Below are 23442 nucleotides of genomic sequence, written 5' to 3' on the forward strand. Positions count from 1 at the left end.
AAGTACTACATACATCCCACATACCGTACATTCTTGGAAAGGCTTAGGCTATGTGCACACGTTGCGGATTCCATTGCGAACTTTTCCACATGGATTCTGCATTTTACCTGAGATTCACTGCGGATTTTGTGTGGTTTTTATGCAGATTTCACCTGCGTTTTTACACCTGCGGATTCCAATTATGGAACAGGTGTAAAACACTGCGGAATCCGCACAAAGAATTGACATGCTGCGGAAAATAAACTGCAGCGTTTCCACGCGTAATTTTCCGCAGCATGTACACTGCGGATTTGGTTTTCCATACATTTATATGGTACTGTACAATGCATGGAAAACTGCTGCGGTTCCGCAGGGCCAAATCCGCTGCGGATCCGCGGCCAAATCCACGTGTGCACATACCCTTAAAGATAAAGACACATCCTTTCTCGTACATAGGTATACAATTGATTGGCCGACCTATGATCTAGCCGATACTTACATAAATATACTAGAGACATATACGGCACTCCTGGTTAAGAGATGAAGTGCACAAAAGGGGTTTCAACCCGCAATCATAGCAAAATGAGGAACTTGGTACTCAAAAGGTTGCAGTGAATTAAACAAACTTTGTTGGCAAGCCTTACAGCTAGTCTTTCGGTCCTGAAATTGGACCCTCACTCTACAGCGACGCACATTGTGGTTAACAAGTATATAGCACATGGCAATCCATTCTTATGAATGTTTAATTTCAGGATTGAAAGGTTAACAACTACAAGGATTGCCAAAAAATATTGTTTCATTCTCTGCAACCTTTGAGGACCAAGTTCCTCATTTGTTTTGATACTTACATCATATCACACAAAAATGCATGATTGACGGAGGTGTTTCTTTTTTTTACATTTCTGCAAAAGTGCCATACGATCAGCTAATCATGTCATACACATGTGCATTTTTTTTTCTTTCGCTAAAGACAAAGCAAAAATCCAAACTGTCAGATCAAACTGATAAACAAATTTGATAAACTGTAGTCTGACGATATACATACGCTCCACCTTCTAGACAGGGATCCAGCATAAATTCTGTCAATTTATCTGGTTAAAAGGAGGACCAAGCATCCGTAGCAGGTGTCCTGGTACATTCGAAAGATGCCGGGGGTATAGGTTTTCCTGCTTGTAGCAGACACCATCTTGCATCCACTCATGCAAAGATTTTAGATCTCCTGCATTGTCGTGATTCTAAACTGTGGGTTCGTACAGCTAGGGTTCTTGTCCTGTGTGAGTTCCCACCTTGCCCTGGACATGGTCCTCTCTGGCTCAGAATAACATCTCAACATTATATAGCTTAAAACAAACGCTCAAAACTATTCACATTCCCAGTTTAAAAGGAATTCTAATTGAAGCGAGTGGACCATCCCAAGATTTCCTTCAGATGCCGCTGGAAATTTCTTCTTAAATGGCTCCAAGAGGAATCCTTTGCATCTATGCCATGCGGCCCCTAGAGGGGTCTTACTCTCCCCTCCCTATTTTGGGAGATTGTACACCAAAGAGATGCTACAATTTTGAGTAAAAGATGTGTGTATCTCCCACTTGCCCCTCACATGCCATTTCAGAAATGTACAAGCTAATAATAAAGATTGATCTGGACACGTTACCTCATTTCTGCTGGGCGAAGGAGAATGAACTCCAAAAGACATTCACAAGAGAACAATGGGATAAATGTTTTCAGCTCTCTCATAAATCATCTATAACCACTAAGGCACAGGAAACAAACTACAAAGTAATATCTAGATGGTATTGTGTACCCTCAGTCATACATAAATGGTTTAAAATTTATTTTGGCAGTGCAGAGCTCATCCGGGCACAATGGAGCACATCTGGTGGTCGTGCCCGACCATCGGTGCCTTCTAGGAAGGTGTCCTTAGGGCAATACAGGAAATGACAGGGGTGTCAATCCCTAAGAGGCCAGAAGCAATTATACTATACATGTTCCCTCTATGAAATTTTTTTTTTTTTTTTTTTTTTTTTTTTAAATAGTTGTTAAAACATCTACAAGCAGCTAAGGTAGTAACTCCCCATCATTGGATATCGGCAGATCCCCCCTTCTTTGGAATAATGGTTTGTGGAGCTAGCTAGAGTCCACCGGATGGAAATTCTAATTGCCCAAAAACAAGATGAAATTAACAAATTGCCACAAAATGGTTTCGTTGGGAGTTCATCTTATTCTCTTTAATGTACCAAAACATGCTGAGATAGCTTCCAACTGGTCCTTCTACAATATTTGATGTTGCATATATATCCCATAGGGATACGGTAACCATTATGGGGTGGCAAGGAAAGCAGCAACATCCAAATACCATTAAAGGGTAAAACAGGTCCTGAAGAGCTAGCTCAATGGCAAGAATAAAATCTGCGCCATCAATACATATGCCCTGCCAGTTATCAGATTCCCTGCTGGCATAGTGTGCTAGCCAAAAAAAAAGATGGAAGCTGCAGATGTGAAGACATGAAAGCTCCTCACAATGCATGGAGGTCTCCCTCCTATGTCTAACACACAAAGATTGTATACCAACAGAAAGAAGTCTGATAAGCATCCAAGCCAAAGATGAAACAAGGAGTATCCAGGAATACATTAGAAAAATGGCACAAAAAGATGAGATGCTGAGAGAAAGCCTAAGGCTGCAACAACAGATCTGGAAGGAAGAACCGGAACATGAAGTGCCATGGCAAGACAACCGCTGCATGGGATGTACCATCGACAGATACTGGAGATGGCTGACATGGAGAAATCTTACCAATGGCTAGAGAAAGCTGGACTCCGAGACAGCACAGAGGCCCTAATCATAGCGGCACAAGAGCAAGCACTAAGTACCAGATCCATAGAAGCAGGAATATACCACACTAGACAAGACCCAAGGAGCAGACTATGAAAAGAAACCTCAGAAACTATCCAACACATAGTGGCAGGATGCAAAATGCAAGCAGGAGCAGCGTATACCGGACGTCACAACCAAGTAGCGGGAATTGCATACAGGAACATCTGCACAGCATATGGGCTAAGTCCCCTAAGTCCAGGTGGGAGACCCAGAAAAAAAGTGTTGGGGAATGAAAGGGCTAAAATCCTCTGGGACTTCAAGATCCAGACGGATAAGCAGGTGTTGGCTAACCAACCAGTCATTGTGATAGTAGACAAGGATCAGAAGACCGCATTGATAATAGATGTGGCAGTGCCAAGTAACAGCAACATCAGAACGAAGGAATATTAGAAGCTGGAGAAATACCAGGGCATCTGAGAACTGGAGAAGATGTGGAAGGTGAAGGCAACAGTGCTTCCAGTGGTGATAGGGGTCACTGCTCCAAGTGCTCCTAAGTTGGAAGAGTGGCTACAACAGATCCCAGGAGCAACATTGAGCTCTCTGTCCAGAAAAGCGCAATGCTCGGAACAACCAAGATCCTGCACAGAACCCTTAAACACTCAGGCCTCTGGTAGAGGACCCGAGAATGAGAAAGGACAACAAAAGACCACCCCCATTGGGGGTGAGAAGGAAGTTTATACATATACAAACACAGACACAGACGTTTCTTACAATTTTCCAGAATTTCAACATCTCCTTGACAGTGGATTAATCTCACACAAGGGTTAATAAACCGTCTGTCACTTAAGTGTATCCTTGTAAATATCCCACCTTCCCTTCTTTCCTCCTCTGTCTCCTAATTTAAACAACAAATCACAAGTTGATTGCTATTTGCATAATATATTGTGGTTTATTATCGATTGTATTGTCGATGTTCGTCATATTTGGAGGGGTGTTTATATCCTTTGACATGTACTGCATAAACCTTGTGTTGTACTTACAGATTCTTTTTGTATTCAACAAAATCAATACAAAACTTTGAATTAAAAAAACAAACAAACAAAAAACCCCCACTCTAAGCAGCTATTGCCTTAAAAAAAATAAAAGTGTTATTCATAGCCAATATTTATCTTAGGTGTATGACCAGACTGGGGAAAAAGCTTTAACTATCTCAGTGTTCTCAAATATGATCAATTGAAGTTGTAGACCGAAAGCCTCAGGCAGCAATACTACAAAATTCTTATAACGACACAACCTAAGACTTTTCTGACAGGTGCAGTATTGTAATGGAGACTCCATGTGGATAAAAAAAAAAAAAAAAAAAACAACCTATGAAGTCACCATATTTTTTTTACCAATGTTTATGGCAAATCAAATGTAGGTATAGCTGTATTTGGCGAGTTAAATCCTGACGTCGTCTCCAAGACACCTGAAAATCAGGAGATCTAAGATTCTCAGAAGTGCAGTGTCCGGGCTCGTCAGCCTGTAATTTGGCGAGGTGCAGTAGAAAATATCAGCGGCGGAAGATAAACCCTACTGCGGTATATGGCCATCATGGCTTCAATTAATCAGGCCTCATACATCACACATATATGCAAGTTGCTATGAAGCTTTTGTTCGTTCACACGACACTCAAGGTTTTTTTTTATTTTATTGAGAAAAAAAATTGTATGTAACTAATAAATGATGAAGATGTATGCAAAGCCTTACTTGTATCTTAGAAGACAGCTGGCGTCGAGTGGTGCCAAGAAGTGTAACATAAAGCTTTTGCCTGGTCATTTTATCGTAGGTTTTGGAATACATCTTGTCTTTTGACACAGAGATCACATTCACCTTACTGTCTGTGTATCAGTTTAAAGAGGGCCTATCACCAGGTGAAAAGCAGCCTGTCTTTGCTCTTATTTTACTCCCGCTACTTACCGGAGTTTTTTTCTTTTTTAAAATCCATCATATGGTTCCAGAAATATGAGCCTTTGTATTTTACGGCTACGGTAGTTTTTATGGCGGTGCTGGCGGGATTCTCTGGGGGCGTGTCTTTATAATGCTCGGTGTTATTACACTATGAACCACGCCCCTTTAGTAAAGACAAGAAAAAGTCACAACAAATTGAAAGGCCCATACGTCTGGAACCGTATGGCTGATGTTAATAAACAGAAGACTCGGGAGCAGTGAGAATAAAATAGCAAAAACTGGCCACTTTTGACCTGTTGACACATCATCTTCAAAATTGCTTGTGTCAAACCAAGATCTAAGGCCCCACTGTGCCAAAGCTTCTGGCTACCAGGGATTGCACAATGCACAGACATAGGGAGGGAACCGACAGTCACTGGAAACAGTTAAACAAATCCATAAATTTCATGCTAACATAATGTTCCTGTGTCAAGTACAGTTCTCTGACACCAGACTACAGAATATTACTGTCACCAAACCTGTTCCCCCTTACCAGTCAACACTCATAAATCTGGTCAGCGAGGCACATCTGTGGCCATGAGATAAGTGCTGACTGATGAGGAATTCAGCAGGGAATATTCTTTAACACATTAATGCTTGTGCCGCTATGATCTCCAGGTCCTCTCTGGATATCAAGCCCTGACAACTGTCACAAGGGCATTTTTACGTTTACTTAACCCCACAACACAGTGCTGTGCGGGTCTATACGATCAGTTATGTTTCTTCATTTTTTGACTCTTTAGGCTACTTTCACACATCAGGTTTTTGCCGTCAGGCACAATCTGGTGAATTTTGAAAAAAAAGGGATCTGTTTTTTTTCCGCTGGATCCATTTTTTTTTCTCATAGAGTTGTATTAGTGCCAGATTGTGACGGATGGCCACACGTTTCATCCATTTTTTTGCCGAATCCGTCAAAAAAATAATTTTTCCGGCAGATGGGGAAAACGTAAAGAGGAAGGTTTTTTCTGTCCAGCAAAAAAAAGCACAGCGATGGTTCCGGCGATAAACAGATGAAACGTGAGGTGAAATGAGTGAATCCACCTACCGATTCCGGTATTTTTACACGGAGCATGTCCCGTTTCTGCATTTTCTATTTTGGAGTCTTTGTCTCTCTCTCTCCTCCCTGGGACAGGAAGTCCAAAAAAAAAACAGCTCCCAAAAAAACAAACTGATGCGCCGGATCCATTTTTTCACAATTTGCACCGGATTCATTTTTTTTTAAATTTGCCGGATTGTGCTTGATGGCAAAAAACTGATGTGTGAAAGTAGCCTTACATGTCAGCAGCCATACGTTTTTTCTTCCCAATTAGGTGGCTGTATGAGGCCTTGTTTTATACAAGTTGTATGTTTGGTGCAGCCTGCTGTACAAAAATTCATGTGCGATTTGTATATTTACATACCGCTTTTCTAGCATATATTTCTATAGCTTTTCCCCAACAACACTCGTTTCTCCGATAACTATTGTAAACCACTGATTAGCAGATCAACCAAAAAAGCAGAAAGTGACAGGAGTTTTAAGCATGCTTACAATCAATCATTCTTGGCAGCACATTGAAGTATCTAACCAGGAGATGTGCTGTCAATAATGTTTTAATGTGCTCAGAATGATTATATTACAGAGTGTTCTGGTCTCATAGAAGTGTCTGCAGTGTGATTTCTAGAAGTGTGTTCTAAAAGTGTGGATTACATTAGAATTAAAACCTGAATTGAACCTGAAGGGAACTGAAGGTAACTGGCCAGTCACTGTAAACAATGTTTCTGTTTGTTGTCACTTTTACCCCTATAATCTTTCACTTTCTGCAACCTCCCCCAATCCCCACACCAAGTAAGGAACTGTTCATCTCTTCTTCAATCCTCCCCATCCATCTCACCTCCTCCTCAGAACTGTTCCTTAACATACAATCCTCTGTCTCAAAGCACAGGCAGCCCCCTCACGCTCTCTCCTGCTCCCACCTGCTAACACTATCTCTGCTCCTTCTCACTGCTGGTGATATCTCTCCAAATCCTGGTCCTCCTCACCATATTCCCACAGTCATTTCTACCTCCCATCCACGCTCCATCACAAACTTCCGTAACCTCTCTAACCTTATACCCATAAGCCCAGCCCCCGCTTCCCCAGTCCCACTAACAGGAGCTCTGTGGAACGCTCGCTCTGTCTGTAACAAGCTTTCCTACATCCATGATCTTTTTGTTACTACCAAACTTTCCTTCCTCGCCATCACCGAAACCTGGCTCACCCCTTCTGACACGGCCTCCCCTGCTGCACTCTCTTACGGTGGCTTCCACCTTTCTCACACACCCCGCCCCAGCAGCAAGCATGGTGGAGGAGTTGGTTTTCTCCTGTCAGATAACTGCTCCTTCACCCCAATCCCACTGCCACCCTCTGTTACCCTCCCTTCCTTTGAGGTGCACTCTGTGCGCATCTACTCCCCCTCCAACCTCCAACTGGCTGTCATTTACCGCCCCCCAGGGCCAGCCACCACCTTCTTTGACCACTTCACCACCTGGCTACTTCATTTCCTTTCTGCGGACATCCCCACTATCATCATGGGCGATTTCAACATACCCATTGACACTTCCCTCTCAGCTGCCACTAAACTTCTATCTCTCTCTTCCTCCTTCGGCCTCACTCAATGGTCTTCTGCAGCCACTCACAAAGATGGTCACACACTGGACCTCATCTTCACCCGCCTCTGCTCCCTATCTAACCTCTCTAACTCGCCTCTTCCTCTCTCTGACCACAACCTTCTCACATTCTCATCTCTCTCCACTCCATGTCTAGAGTCCCCACCCCACAAACTTTCACACCCTCGCAGAAATCTTAAACATCTTGACCTACATTCATTCTCTGAATCCCTCCTCCCTCTCACAGACATAATTTCCATACACAATGCGGATGACGCTGCCGCTCTATATAACACCACAATAGCTGTAGCTTTGGAATCTGCTGCCCCACTTACACATACCAAAGCTCGCAAAATCAACAGACAGCCCTGGCACACCAGCCTGACCAAAGAACTGAGGCGAGCTTCCAGGGCTGCTGAGCGCAGATGGAAAAGATCCCACTCCAACGACCACTTAATCGCATTCAAACAGTCCCTCACTACTTTCAAGACCGCACTCGCCACAGCTAAACAAACCTACTTCTCATCTCTCATATCCTCCCTGTCTCACAACCCTAAACAGTTATTCAACACCTTCAATTCTCTCCTCCGTCCCCCAGCACCTCCTCCCTCCTAACTTATCTCTGCTGAAGACTTTGCCTCATTCTTCAAGCAGAAGATTGATAACATCAGAGACAGTTTTGGTCAACAAGCCCCAGAGCCCTTCCTCCCAACTTCCCTACCCTCCACCTCCAAAACCAACTACTCCACCATTACAGAAGATCAACTCGCCACTCTACTCTCAAGATCGCATCTCACCACCTGTGCACTTGACCCGCTCCCAACCCACCTCATCCCAAACCTCACCACAATCTTCATCCCAACCCTAACCCATCTCTTCAACCTATCACTAACAAATGGTGTTTTCCCCTCAAGCTTTAAACATGCCTCCATCACACCTATCCTCAAAAAGCCCTCTCTTGACCCATCCTCTGTATCTAGCTATCGCCCTATATCACTTCTCCCCTATGCCTCAAAACTACTGGAACAACACGTCTACCTTGAACTGTCCTCCCATCTCTCTTCTTGCTCCCTCTTTGACCGCTTACAATCTGGCTTCCGGCCACACCATTCCACTGAAACTGCCCTAACTAAGGTCACCACTGACCTTTTAACCGCCAAGAGCAAGCGACACTACTCTGTTCTCCTCCTCCTCGACCTGTCGGCTGCCTTTGACACAGTGGACCATTCCCTATTATTACAGACCCTCTCATCCCTTGGCATCACAGACTTGGCCCTATCCTGGATCTCATCATACCTAACAGACCGGACATTCAGCGTCTCCCACTCACACACCACCTCCTCACCTCGCCCCCTCTCTGTCGGAGTCCCACAAGGTTCAGTCCTTGGGCCCCTGCTCTTCTCCATTTACACCTTTGGCCTGGGACAGCTCATAGAATCTCATGGCTTTCAGTATCACCTCTATGCTGATGACACACAGATCTACATCTCTGGACCAGATATCACCTCCCTACTAACCAGAATCCCTCAATGTCTGTCCACTATTTCATCCTTCTTCTCCGCTAAATTTCTGAAACTTAACATGGACAAAACAGAATTCATCATCTTTCCCCCATCTCACGTGACCCCCCCAACGAACCTATCCATTACAGTAAATGGCTGCCCACTCTCCCCAGTCCCACAAGCTCGCTGCCTCGGGGTTATCCTTGACGCTGATCTCTCCTTCAAACCACATATCCAAGCCCTTTCCACTTCCTGCCGACTTCAACTCAAAAATATTGCACGAATCCGTTCATTCCTCAACCAAGAATCTGCAAAAACCCTAGTCCATGCCCTCATCATCTCTCGTCTTGACTACTGCAACCTCCTGCTCTGTGGCCTCCCCTCAAACACTCTCGCACCCCTCCAATCTATTCTAAACTCTGCTGCCCGACTAATCCACCTGTCCCCCCGCTATTCTCCGGCCTCTCCCCTCTGTCAATCCCTTCACTGGCTCCCCATTGCCCAGAGACTCCAGTACAAAACCCTAACCATGACGTACAAAGCCATCCACAACCTGTCTCCTCCTTACATCTGTGACCTCATCTCCCGGTACTTTCCTACACGCAACCTCCGATCCTCACAAGATCTCCTTCTCTACTCCCCTCTTATCTCCTCTTCCCACAATCGTATACAAGATTTCTCTCGCGTATCACCCCTACTCTGGAACCCTCTACCACAACACATCAGACTCTCGCCCACCATCGAAACCTTCAAAAAGAATCTGAAGACCCACCTCTTCCGACAAGCCTACAACCTGCAGTAACCACCGATCAACCAACCGCTGCACGATCAGCTCTATCCTCACCTACTGTATTCTCACCCATCCCTTGTAGATTGTGAGCCCTCGCGGGCAGGGTCCTCACTCCTCCTGTACCAGTTATGACTTGTATTGTTCAAGATTATTGTACTTGTTTTTATTATGTATACCCCTCCTCACTTGTAAAGCGCCATGGAATAAATGGCGCTATAACAATAAATAATAATAATAATAATAAAAGTGTGGTCTGCGTAACTAAACGGGCCATCAAATGACCATCGGCTGGCTTGCATGTAGCCAATTGTCAGTTGTTTTAAGGCCGCTGTTAGTCAATGTATACATACCCTAAGTCTACAGAAAGACTTGGGGTCCTTTCTAAATCTTCAGGGGTAACTGCAAAAAGACTTCAAATTCCTGATCCTTTTACCCAAAGTCCCCTGTGACCATGACACAGTCATTCTTGGGGTGATCAGTGGATGAAAGGCAGATCTGCATAGAACCAGCTGACCATCTGAAATTTATGTGGGCCTACTTAACTTCCCCCCAACAGATGATGTTGAGAAAAGAAGGATCACACCGCTGGAATTTCAACAGTCCATCCTTTTGTTTTCAGGGGAGGTAAGCTGTGGCTGGAGGTGTCTGAGATCCCTTGATATGAGGCTCATGATAATCAGGGCTGTGGAGTCGGAGTCCATTTCGGTGGAGTAGGTGTCATGGAAATTGAGGAGTCGGAGTTGGAGGTTTGGCTTACCTACTCCACAGCCCTGATAATAATGCAATGAAAAAGTGAATGTCGGATCACATTGAAGATGTTGCGAGAGTCAGGTGTGGCACAGACGAGGCCCAGAATGAAGCAGATAACGAGAATGCGGTGACTACATAGATTGACACATAACAAAGGGACTAAAAGTTAGAAATGCTCATGGAGGTGCCTCTTTATTCCCATTTTAGGAAAACAAGTTCACTAGCATACCCGCACTATACATGTGCCCCATGCAGTACGTGGATGTTCTGTATCCTGAGCTTTTTATAGCAGTGTTACGCGCTCACAGTGTTCCTTTAGATTAGCACTGGAGGTATTCACTTGCCAGTGACATAATTACACTGATATTTTTAGCTTATAATTAAGGGATATGACTTTACGTACTGAAGCTGGCTACTTTAATTACATTTTTCATTATGGCAGATAATAACTGTGTCAAATGTGCGGAAAAGAGAAATCTCCCCTCCAAAAATGTACCGTAACTCAACGAGGCAAACAGAGGATTTGGAGACTGGCCTTGTCTACATTCTTCTGTACTACACAGTCTGAGTAGTTGGAGAAAACAAAAAATGCTAATCAGTATTTTACTATTTAGATTCACATACAATGTTTTTATATTGACAAAGAAGTGCAGCCAGTAATCTTAACCCCCTAGTGAGCAGGCCTGCATGGGCCTTATTGAATTTTCCAATCCTCCTTCAGCAGCCATAACTTTTTTTTTTTTACTGACATGGCTGCATGAGACATTGTTTTATGTGGGATAAATTGTAATATTGTTAGCGCGGTTTTACGGTACATAAAACTTATTGCATAGTCTATAGAATGTTTCTTCAATAACCCATAAAATTATTGTTCTGTTTTCACATTTTGGCATGGGGACTTTATTATTTATTTTCTTACGGTAATTTGTTCAAGAAATTATAAAAGATCTGGGAACATTTTTTTCCCACTGTAACTGGGGCATCCATAGGAAGCAGCTGGCACAATCCTGATGATCATGTTATTACCAAGGTCCTACAGAAGCATCAGCAGTTGCTTTCTGCATAGCACTTTCCGAGTGCAAACATCCAGCAAAAGACCAAGCAGTGGTAATAAACCGCTTCTGTCTTCTCACTGTGTCTGGCAGAGACCAACCTGCTCCAAATGCAGGAGCTTTAACCCTGCACCATACATTAACAATGGCACAGGGTTAAAGACCAAACAACGTAAATTTATGGCGCTTGATCATTAGCGGATTAAGGGTATGTTCATGTTACTTTTTTGCTGCAGCCAAAACCCTGATCTCTTGGCAGTAAATAAAGCTGCAGACAAAAAGCAAGTTTTATATATAACACACTACCTGAGATAATAAGTGTCAGGTAAGGAGGGGACACATGCCTTGAATGTAATTAAGATATTAAGTTTTTATACTGAAAATTCATCTATTAAAATGTTATACAACTAAAAAAAGGGATTGTCCATTTAAAGAATACACAGATCATGCAGAAAATACAGATATAGATTGCTGGTGGTATACGTAAAATTAAACATAAAACAGAAAAGCAGAGCAACACAAAATGCAGATAAGAAGTCCGGGTGCAAAAAAGCTCCCACAGGCAAATACCAAACCTTGAATGTAGAAATCCAAAAAACAGGAGCAGCACACCGTTATTTGTGAAAAAAGAGCTGTTTTATTTAGCCTATGATGGCGACATTTCGGTCCAAAGAAGTGAACCTTTTGAAAAAGGTTCACTTCTTTGAACCGAAACGCCACCATCATGGGCTAAATAAAACAGCTCTTTTTTCACAAATAACGGTGTGCTGCTCCTGTTTTTTGGACTTCTACAATCAAATATAGGTACAAAAAACATTGATGACATAATATTAAGGTGCAAGTGCCAGTGTAAACCAGGGAATGTTTTCAGCCTAAATCTGAATATAATCATGAATCCTCATGGAGAAGATCAATTAGGCTAAAGTGCTAGTGCCAGTGTAAACTAGAAAAATATTTCAACCTAAAACTAAATGTCTTTAGATATCACCATGGACATGATTAGCAAAATTCACATTCAAGTGTTTAATGTAGAGTATACGTTTACTTACAGCTGTAAGGAATGTGGTGAAAAAGGTCTGCATGTCCAGCTGCTATCATCCAGACGACGCTTTTTTGCCACTCTTCTTTTAGGATGGACATGCAGACCCTTTTCACTACATTCCTTACAGCTGTACAAATACAAGTGAAGTTTGCTAATCATGACAATGGTGATACCAAAACACACTTCGTTTTAGGTTGGAATATTTTTCCTAGTTTACATTGGCACTAGCACTTTAACCTAATTGATCTTATCCATGAGGATTCATGAATATCTGAGTCTGTGTGACTGCAGACTTCTGAATCCCGCAGCAAAATGCTTGGTGCACTGCAGAGATACGCTGGTTTTGCGGTTACAAACTGGTGATCGGAGGAGATGTACGAGTTATACATAACCCTGGCCAGTGGGCACATCCTCGCTCCATACACTTGTATTGAGCAAGGATGCTTATTGATTTGGACCAGACAACCCCTTTAAAGAGGTTGTCATACCCCCAAATCCATTTTTTTAAAGCTAATCTGTGCTGTATTGCAATGTAAAACACCTGTAAAAATTTAGCGTTTTGTTTCTACCTTTCGTTCCTCTGGAATTTCACTTTTTATCTTTATGTTTTGATAGCGACATCATATTAAGAGTCCACCTACCCCTGATGAAGCTACATTGGTAGTGGTGATACCCATGGGAGAACAATCCTGCGGGGATCTTAATATGATATCTATCTCAAAACATATTGGTGGCGCTGGTATAGTATATCTATACAAAAACTGCACCACATGAGACGACTATTGTCATGTACCAAATGCATTATTATATATTTAGAATGTGTATGTAATGACACTTGCACATTGTATGTTAGAGTAATCTAATGCCCCTTATAATTTGCTGACTGTACTTTTTGTGCAGACGTGTCTACTCTGTATACATTTTATTGTCCTTGTGGGATTACTGATATCATACTATTTCAGAGAGGTATAGCCTTATATAAACTGCATGACCATGTGTTGAGATGAATATACATGTAATGATATTTGCACATGGCACTATATAAAAATCTAGTGCACCTCATAGTGTTATAATCTGTTAATAAATCATGTATAGATAATAAGCGACTGCGGATTGGGAACCACAGGATAGGCGGACCTAGGTCCTATAAAGACTAGGTTTGGTTTTTGTTGGATTATAACCATTTTTCTGCTTTTTAATTGTTTTTAAACTTTTCTTGCGGCTTGTGTTTTTTTTTCTTGATTATAGTTTATGTGAGATGATCACTACTGTCTACATATCTCTTTCCCTATGTTTTTTGTTCAAATATCATATTTGATATGTAGTAGTTGATCCCCCCTCAATAGACAGCTGACAGGGAGCTTCTCACTTATATATTTTTTCTGAGCTCCTCTCAGCTCATTTATGACAACAGACTACATCAAAGCTGTATGTGGAGGGAAACAAAGAGCTCGTAAGAGCTAAATGGTGCAACATTTTTAATGAAACCCAATTATATCAGCAAAGCATAATAAATAATTGCAAAAATGAATTTTTTTATTTTTTTTTTTGTACGCAAATACATGCATTTAAGTAATTGAAAAGAAAAAAAATGTCCCAAAAGAAAGGTGGATATTCCCTAAAACAGACGGACATAAATCAGGAAAGGTCTTGGCAATCTATTTTACATTTACTTATAGTCTGCATTATTAGTTCGGTCCAGGAATGTCACTAATGTCTGCTGCCAAGTCAGGCTTATTCCTACATTTATTGCAGATGGGATATGATCCAGGTATTTGTGCTTGGCAACTTAATTTCGCCCTATTTATATTTGACATTTAAATTATCAGTGCGTCCATGAGGAGCGGTCAGAAGACTTACCTGGCTGTGATACTGCAGTTGCTGTAAATTGAGTGGCCCATGGAGGAGGGGTCTTCTGTCCCCCAAACTGAGCCATGGTGAATGGTCAGCGTCAGACTGGGATTATGCCTGCAACCTGAAAGGAAACAAAACAATTTACATTGATCGCGCTGGGTGCTTAAAGTAAACCTGGCACATTGCAAATAATGTAAAAAAAAAAAAAAAGAGAAAATTAAAGTATCAGAAAACTGAAGAATTTTCATAATTCAAAAGATTAACACTTAAAGGGAACCTGTCTCCAGAAAAAAAAATTTCTAATGACCTGCAGATACGGGGTTAATCTGTGTGCTAATAGCGTCAGTAACTTGCCCAGAGTCCACACTTAACTTTATTCGCCCCAGCAGCGTTGCGATTTCAGTCACGGGGGCGGCGCTGATGTGATTTTAGTCACGGGGGCGGCGCTGATGTGATTTCAGTCACGGGGGCGGCGCTAATGTGATTTCAGTCACGGGGGCGACGCTGATGTGATTTCAGTCACGGGGGCAGCGCTGATGTGATTTCAGTCATGGGGGCGGCGCTGATGTGATTTCAGTTACCGCTCTCAGGATACAGAGCGGAAGCTAATCCTGAGCTGCTATCAGACTGAGTCAGCACAGCCCCAGTGACTAAAAACGGGACACTATGGAGGTAATAAAGTTAATTTTCTCCGTGCAACGTTCAGCTAAGTGCAGGCACCGGGCAGTTTAGTAACACTATTAACCTGCAGATAAACCCCATATCTGCAGGTTAAGTGTTTTTCTGGAAACAGGTTCCCTTTAACTAGAACACATCTTTAAGATAGCAAACAAATTTTCTTTAAGTGACATTTGATAAATAATGATCATTTGTGAAAGGGTCAGAGAATGTGTTTGAAGATGAATTTCTGTATTTAGAGTAAACATGAAACTAAACAGCTCGCTTCTCCTGGACTGACCATTCATTGTCAAAATTCTCAATTCACGGGTAAAATCTGTCTTCAGTGAGTACAGACTTTGCCATTTCTGATATAGATGACGACAGCTGGTGCTTATAAGGTTCTATGGAGAAGTGTAACTCATTTCAGAAAATCTTGCAGAAAAATGCCTGTGTCTGCCTCCAGCACCTCCATCCAAATCCCAATAGAACCCTGGGGCAATTTTCTGCACTTCTTCCAAGAGCCATAACTTTTTTATTTTTCTGTCAATATAGCCGTATGAGGGATTGGTTTTTTTTTAGGATCAGTTATACTTTTGAATGACATTCATTTTATTATGAAATGCACTGGAAAGCAGGAAACAATGTCAAAAATAGTATGATTTCACAATTTATTTATTTATTTTTGTTTTTTTGGGGATGGGTTATTTACCATTTTCACTATACGGTAAAACTGGCAAGGTGATATTCTCTAGGTCGGTATGATTACGCAGATACCAAACATGTATACTTTTTTTAATTTAAGTGTTAAAAAAAATAAAATCAGAAATTCATTTAAAAAGACCCCCAAACGTTTCGTGTCTGCATTTCCCGAGACTCTTAATGCTTTCAATTTTTTTGGGTGATGGAGTAGATACAATGTTTTGATCGACTTATTGCGGCAACCAAAAAAAATGTAATTCTGGCATTTAAACTTTTTCTCTCGTTACACCACTTACTGATCAGATTAATTTATTTTATATTGTGATCAATTGGACTTTTAGGAATGATAAAGATTTGCATTGTTTAATTTTTTTGTTCAATATTTAAAGGGAATCTTTCACCTACTTTTTCGCATATAAGCTGCGGCCACCGCCATTAGGGGCTTATCTACAGCATTCTGTAATGCTGTAAATAAGCCCCCGATGTGCCCTGAAAGATATGAAAAACAAGTTAGATTATACTCACCCGTGGCGGTCCGGTCCAATGGGCGTCGTGGTCCGGGTCCTCCCATCTTCATACGATGACGTCCTCTACCTTGCTTCTCCTCCTGTCGCGGCTCCTGCGCAGGCGTACTTCATCTGCCCTGTTGAGGTGCTGGGAAAGGTCCGAGAAGCCCAGCGCCTGCGCACTGCAGTACTTTATGCTGCAGTCAAGAGGGCAGATAAAGTACGCCTGCGAAGGAGAAGCGTCAGGAAGCAAGGAAGAGGACTTCATCGTATGAAGATGGGAGGCCCCGGACCATGACGACCATTGGACCGGACTGCACTGGACTGCCCCCCCAGGAGAGTATAATCTAAAGGTACCTTCACACGAAACGACATTATAACGATATCGCTAGCAATCCGTGACGTTGCAGCGTCCTCGCTAGCGATATCGTTTCGTTTGACACGCAGCAGCGATCAGGATCCTGCTGTGATGTCGCTGGTCGCTGAATAAAGTCCAGAACTTTATTTGGTCGTCCGATCGCTGTGTATCGTTGTGTTTGAAAGCAAAAGCAACGATACCAGCGATATTTTACACTGGTAACCAGGGTAAACATCGGGTTACTAAGCGCAGGGCCGCGCTTAGTTACCCGATGTTTACCCTGGTTACTAGCGTAAAATGTAAAAAAAACAAACAGCACATACTCACATTGCGTCCCCTGCAGTCTGCTTCCTCCTCTGACTCAGCGCCGCAAAGTGAAAGTGAAAGCAGCACAGCGGTGACGTCACCGCTCTGCTCTCACTGTACGGCGCTCAGTCAGTCAGGAAGTGGACGCAGGGGGACGTGAATGTAAGTATGTGCTGTTTGTTTTTTTTAGATTTTACGCTGGTAACCAGGGTAAACATCGGGTTACTAAGCGCGGCCCTGCGCTTAGTTACCCGATGTTTACCCTGGTTACCAGGGGACCTCGGCATAGTTGATCGCTGGAGAGCGGTCTGTGTGACAGCTCTCCAGCGACCAAACAGCGACGCTGCAGCGATCGACATCGTTGTCGCTATCGCTGCAGCGTCGCTTCGTGTGAAGGTACCTTAACTTGTTTTTCTTATCTTTCAGGTAACATCAGGGGCTTATCTACAGGATTACAGAATGCTGAAGATAAGCCCCTAATGGCGGTGGCTGCATCTTATATACGAAAAAGTAGGTGACAGATTCCCTTTAATGGGGAAAAAGAGCAGGGATTTTTTTATATACTGTATTTAATACTCCCTTATCTTGAAGCAGTGATTGTCATGTAACGATAAATGTTTGTCATATGTCGTGAAGGGGTTAAAAGCATCATCTGACATCTCCAATCTCTGTAATGGGAAAGTCTGTCCTCTTTGAAAACAGTTTTTACCCCTGAATTGAAAGTGAAAGATCAGTCCAGGAAGAGAAGTAAGTGGACTTATCTTATATAGGATGTACTATTGATTTATGGAAGAGAAATTAAAGTGACAGCTGCACAAAACTGGACCCATCACATAGCTGGATCATCCAGGCAAAAATCAGCCTAGTTTAATCAAATGTGTATGAACACCTTGGTGGCAATTCTCGGCAGCAGGCACCTGGAACCTGTGTGTACAAGGACTATGCAAAGGTCCAGGATCAGAGCAGAAAGTGATAGAAACCTGCTGTGAGCTCAAGGAAGAATTCACATAGAACGCTCCAAGTATAAGAATTTCCCACCAGATCGGGAAAGTGAAACCAGTGTACTACTTCTGTGTCACGTTTTATTCCACAAACATGATAAAAATTACAAAAATACAGATTCTCTATTTAAAGGGAATCTGTCAGTAGGATTAATCCTCCTAAGCCATCTATATGGGCACACAGGTCATAGGAAGCTGAATAACATGATACTTTGATATATGTGATCACATGCCTTATTCAAGTGAAATTCACATTTTTCATAATATGTAAATGAGTGGTTTAGATCTATGGACCGGGAACTGATCTACATATGAATCTGCCTCCAGACATTACTTTAAATGAAAGGAGGTGTTACCAGTGTGAGACATGTAATGACTGACAGTCTGCTCTCCTGTCTCACACTGGTAACGCCCGCTTTCATGTAAGATAATCTCTGGAGGCAGCTTCTCAGAGAGACCCATGTCCAGCCCTTTGTTCCAAACAGCTTATTTACATATTATGAAAAATTATGAAATTCGCCAAAATGACACAGGCGCAGATATCACAATATCATTTTATTCAACTACAATGTTAGGAGGGTTGATCTCACTGACAGATTGCCTTTAAGGACAAATACATGGGACATTTATGTTGTCACTTAAACCGCACATTTGGTCCTTTGCATTATAAATTATGCAGTCTGCAGTAACATACAGAGCAAAGCTTGACACGCTGCAGATTTCAAATCCACTGTATTGGCTAATTTATGGAGCCACTATTCTCCATAGCAGGTGCAAGAGATTACACAGTACTGCTACTAGAATACACAGGTGATTTTCAGTCCAGAATATGGAATACGTATGTGCGCCTCGTAGACGTGTCCAAAACCGTGAGTTACACTATACACAGTCACATGTTTGAGTGTACAACAGCTGCAGGCTTATGCCCTTGTGTAGCAGGTAGATGGTCCTGTGTATCTGATGTTCATATACATGGCGTTGCTCCCTGGACTACATTGTATGACCTGTTTTTTTTGGTGTCAGTTCAATCCAGTGTCCTGTGTGTGATGATGCAGATAATGGTCACTATATGTCCAAATAATAAATTCTTCCTCCTACAATGTCCGAGCGCTGATGATTCCGCAGCATAACTCAGCATCTTCTACACGGAATGAATGCTTTACAAGTTACATGGAACTATTTCCTAGCTGGACGCAGCAGCGGCTGGCAGATGACTTTGAACAATGCCCTTCATCGAGCCAGCCTCATTAACCAAGGTGTGTATGGTTAGGTGTGGACATTGGGATTTCTGGTATAAACCAGTTCTAAAGAGTTATTAAGGAGGCTACAGCTGTAGAGTAATGGGGATGGTTCATAAAGCAAACACCGCAAGGGACCCAGAGTCATTTAGCAGAAGGGAATGGCATGGATACGTTCAGCTGAAGGACCTGTTCATACTGCATTACTGCAGTGCAGTCAAGGGATTCCACCTAAATTCCTCTTAAAAATGGGATTCACAGGACTGGGAAATAGACTGCAATGACAAGAAGAGAGTTTACGTAAATTCGGTATGTGTTTTTTTTTCCAGAAAGTGTCCATCATTTCAGCAGAGAAAAGCAGCAAAACACGCTTCTGTGCCTATCCTCTGGAATTCCACGGCTCAACACGCCCAATTATCCACCACCCTCGGATCCGTCAGATGGAACCTGGAAACCCATCTTTTCAAGAAAGCCTACAGCCTACAATAACCATTCTGCTGCCTCACCACCACCCGAGCTGCCGCCTCCCCAACCCCCAGAGCTGCCGCCTCACCAACCCCGAGAGCTGCCGCCTCACCAACCCCCAGAGCTGCCGCCTCACCACCATCTACTATATAATTGTCTAAGGGTACTTCCATCTTTCTGTCTGTCCTTCTGTCTGTCGCGGTTATTCGTTCGCTGATTGGTCTCGGCAGCTGTCTGTCATGGCTACTGCGACCAATCAGCGACTCGCACAGTCCGGAAGAAAATGGCCACTCCTTACTACCCGCACTCACTGCCCGGCGCCCGCATACACCCCTCCGCTCACATAGAGTTAATGGCAGTAGTAACGGACCGCGTTATGCCGCAGTGTAATGCAGTCCGTTACCGCTGCTACTAACCCTGTGTGACCAACTTTTTACTATTCATGCTGCCTATGCGGCATGAATAGTAAAACGAATGTTAAAAATAATAAAAAAATAAAAAAACGTTATATACTCACCGTCCGTGGGCCCCTCCGATCCAGAACCGGCCTTTCCCGCTTGCGACGCTCGCGAGACCGCTACGTCATCATCTCGCGAGACCGCAGCATGGAGCAGTCACCGGAGCGTTGCAAGTGGGAAAGGCCGGTTCTGGATCCGGAGGCTCCGGAAGGTGAGTATATAACTATTTTTTATTTTATTTCTTTTTTAACCAGAATATGATGCCCACATTGCTATATACTACGTGGGCTGCGCAATGTACTGCGTGGGCTGCGCAATGTACTGCGTGGGCTGCGCAATGTACTGCGTGGGCTGCGCAATGTACTGCGTGGGCTGCGCAATGTACTGCGTGGGCTGCGCAATGTACTGCGTGGGCTGCGCAATGTACTGCGTGGGCTGCGCAATGTACTGCGTGGGCTGCGCAATGTACTGCGTGGGCTGCGCAATATAATATGCGTGGGCTGAGCTATACACTACGCATACATATTCTAGAATACCCGATGCATTAGAATCGGGCCACCATCTAGTAAATAATAATAATCTCTACAGAAATAAGTCTCTTTTACTTCTGAAGAGGCCCCTTCGCTTTAAAACGCGATGTATCCATTGAGACCTTGTCAATGAAGGGATCTTCATCAACGTCTTGCATCCTCAGCTGGTCATTAGCCCTGATCTTAGTGTCCCTGTTGTGGGGTATGCAAATATACCCTCCAAAATCTTCGAAGCTTCATCCATCCAATAAGATTTAGCCAAACTGAGAACCTGGGACACTGGCAGCGACCACATCCAGCACTCTCTTTCTCTCATACCCTGAGTAGGGTTATGCCAGTTTCAGCACAAGGGGAGCCTGTACCCGACCTTCATGCCTCATCTATCTGGACATACGACATACTCCCTGTGAGCACTTTTTTTGTCTGGTTCCCATGCTTTATAAAGTTATGTTGGAACAGACAGACACTTTTAGGGCTTATTCACGTCAGTTTTCCAAGTTTGAGGGCTACCCTATTCACAGACAGCACTCACAACTGTGACCGTCTATGGGGCTGTTCACGTCAGATTTTATTATCTTTGACCTAGTGGTTTGTGTAAGAATGCAGTGACTTGTCTGATTTTGATCGGAGTGTCAGATCAAAATGGCAATGCAAGTCTAGGAGTCAGTGAAAAAAATCTGACAGCATTCGGATGACATCGGTGTTCGGTCCATTATTCATTGACTCGTAGGTGAAAATGGAGAAGTTTTTATTTTTTAATCAGTAAAAAAAAAAAAGAAAAGATGAAATACTGCCCAATTTGTGATGAAGCTCGGTCTTTTTTTCTCATGCGAGAAAATCACTTGTGTGAATAAGGCCTTAGAAATAGTACACACAGTGTCTCTGCCGCCTCCCTGGGGTTTATTAGTATCCCATCTTTAGTTGGAATCGTCCGAACACACAGAAGGAATTCCGCACTTCGTTACAACCCTCATGAAAGATCAATTCCCATTCATAACAATGTATATACAGTAAACTGAAGAACAATGTAACCAGCATACAAAAGATAATATTGTGACCTAGAATAATCCATCTGCACACAATGAGCCGACCACACAGAGCAGTATGCAGAGCAGCGGGTCCTGCGGACTGGACAGCTGTCACTCTGGCAGTAACGCAACAAAACAAAGGGGGGCCGCAAGCAATGACCGAAAAAAAGAAGACTGACGCATCATTGTATCTGATGGGGATTCACACAATCAGGCAGTTTATAGGTTTTATAAAAGTAAAAATGTAATATTAAAACCAAAACAATGGTTGGATATGAATGGAGAATAAGGCCAATACTTCTATATAAGAGTGTTACTGATTATCGGGGGGAATCTGCAGCGCTGGGGTCCTGATCCCACCCAGGACGAGGAGTCTGTATGTTCTCCCAGTGTTTGTTTGGGTTTCCTCCGGGTTCTCCGGTTTCCTCCCACACTCCACATACTGATCGGGAATCTAGATTGTGAGCCCCGATGGGGACAGAGATGATGACAGCGTGTACAGCACCGCGGCTTATGTTGGCGCTATACGTAAGATAATAACGCATCGTGTATTAATCTGCCAGCCCTGGGTGATGTAACACTAAGATGTGGATTTCAAGGCAAAATAATGAGACAGATTTACAAAATATCTGCACGTTAATCAGCAATTGCTCTAAGGGGAACAGAAAGGGTTAACCGCTCCTCACAAAACCTGAGCGCAGGGCTGGCGGATCAGTGCTTGGTGCGACATTATCTCATGTCCACACAAACTACCACAGCACAAATATCCACAAGGAGAAGCGGGGAAGGAGCTGCCACTGTCACACGAGCACTAGAGCCTATGCATTAGCGAATGCTGGAGTCCATAAACGCAGCTGTAAACCGCGTACAAACCGCGGCTAACAAGCACTCACCCTGAGCCGCTACACACTGACACCGACTCCATGGTATTCGTGCCCGGTCTGCCGTGAAACCCCGAGTACGCATGCGCCCAGCCTTCCAGCTACTCCACGCAGCCGACGTCACGCCGTGGATACCATCCGTACAGTGTTCTTTCCGTACACAACAGCGCACGTGGTACGTGACGCAAAGCGTGCGTCATTGCGTCACCCCACACGAATAAGTTTATAAAATGGTCGCGCTGGTTACGCGGCCGCCATTACAGCGGTGGTTCTGAGGGGAGGAGGATGTATAATGCTGAATGGCAGTCGTGTCCGCGTGCTTTGTATCTCTCCTCAGTGCTCTGCGCTATAAGAACTGCTGAGTGTTCACGTTCCTGTCAGCCATCTTGTTGATAAACTCCGTGAGGGCACAGTGTAGGGACTTCATCTTTACAAGCCCTCAATGTAATGGGCGCAGAGGAGGAAAATATCACAGAGGAAAGTGCGTTCACTGTAGAGAGAACCAGGGGCCTCCAGTTACAGGAAAGCTAGCATTGATGTCATTGACCTCAGCAGATAGGGCGCTGCAAAATCATGGGCCAGATGGTGACCTGAGCTTGTTCATGGCCTACGGCGGCCCTACGCAATATAAACTATAAAAAGTCGGCTATAAAAATCTGTGATTATGGAAAGAAAACACAAAATGAGCAGGCACAAATCGCATATAAAGCCAGCAGTGTAAATAATATTACATAGCGCCAACGTATTTCGCAGCGCTTACTAATAATACTAATAATACTAATAATCTTTAATACGTCATACGTATATTCAATCTATAACTATACATCATAACTGGGAATTTGTGGGTCACCCCCTGTTTGTATTTTGGAGGTCCTTCTCCTACATTATCCTGTCTTTTTATTAAAAAATTGTAAATC

At 43.2% G+C, this 23442-nt stretch overlaps 1 protein-coding gene across 2 annotated transcripts in view; it reads right to left on the bottom strand.

The window, feature by feature from the left end:
• Positions 1–22725, bottom strand: part of CCAR1 (cell division cycle and apoptosis regulator 1) — an 86640-nt gene extending 63915 nt beyond the window's left edge. For both annotated transcript variants that reach the window (XM_077259033.1, XM_077259032.1), the window contains exons 1-2: positions 22538–22725; positions 14402–14516 (exon numbers count right to left, since the gene is read on the bottom strand). In XM_077259033.1, the coding sequence (XP_077115148.1) occupies positions 14402–14477 (76 nt within the window). In that variant the 5' untranslated portion in view covers positions 14478–14516; positions 22538–22725. The remainder of the gene's footprint in view (positions 1–14401; positions 14517–22537) is intronic.
• Between the last annotated feature and the right edge of the window lie 717 nt (positions 22726–23442).

The sequence above is a fragment of the Ranitomeya variabilis genome, chromosome 4, assembly GCF_051348905.1.
Source record: "Ranitomeya variabilis isolate aRanVar5 chromosome 4, aRanVar5.hap1, whole genome shotgun sequence".
Classification (NCBI taxonomy): domain Eukaryota; kingdom Metazoa; phylum Chordata; class Amphibia; order Anura; family Dendrobatidae; genus Ranitomeya; species Ranitomeya variabilis.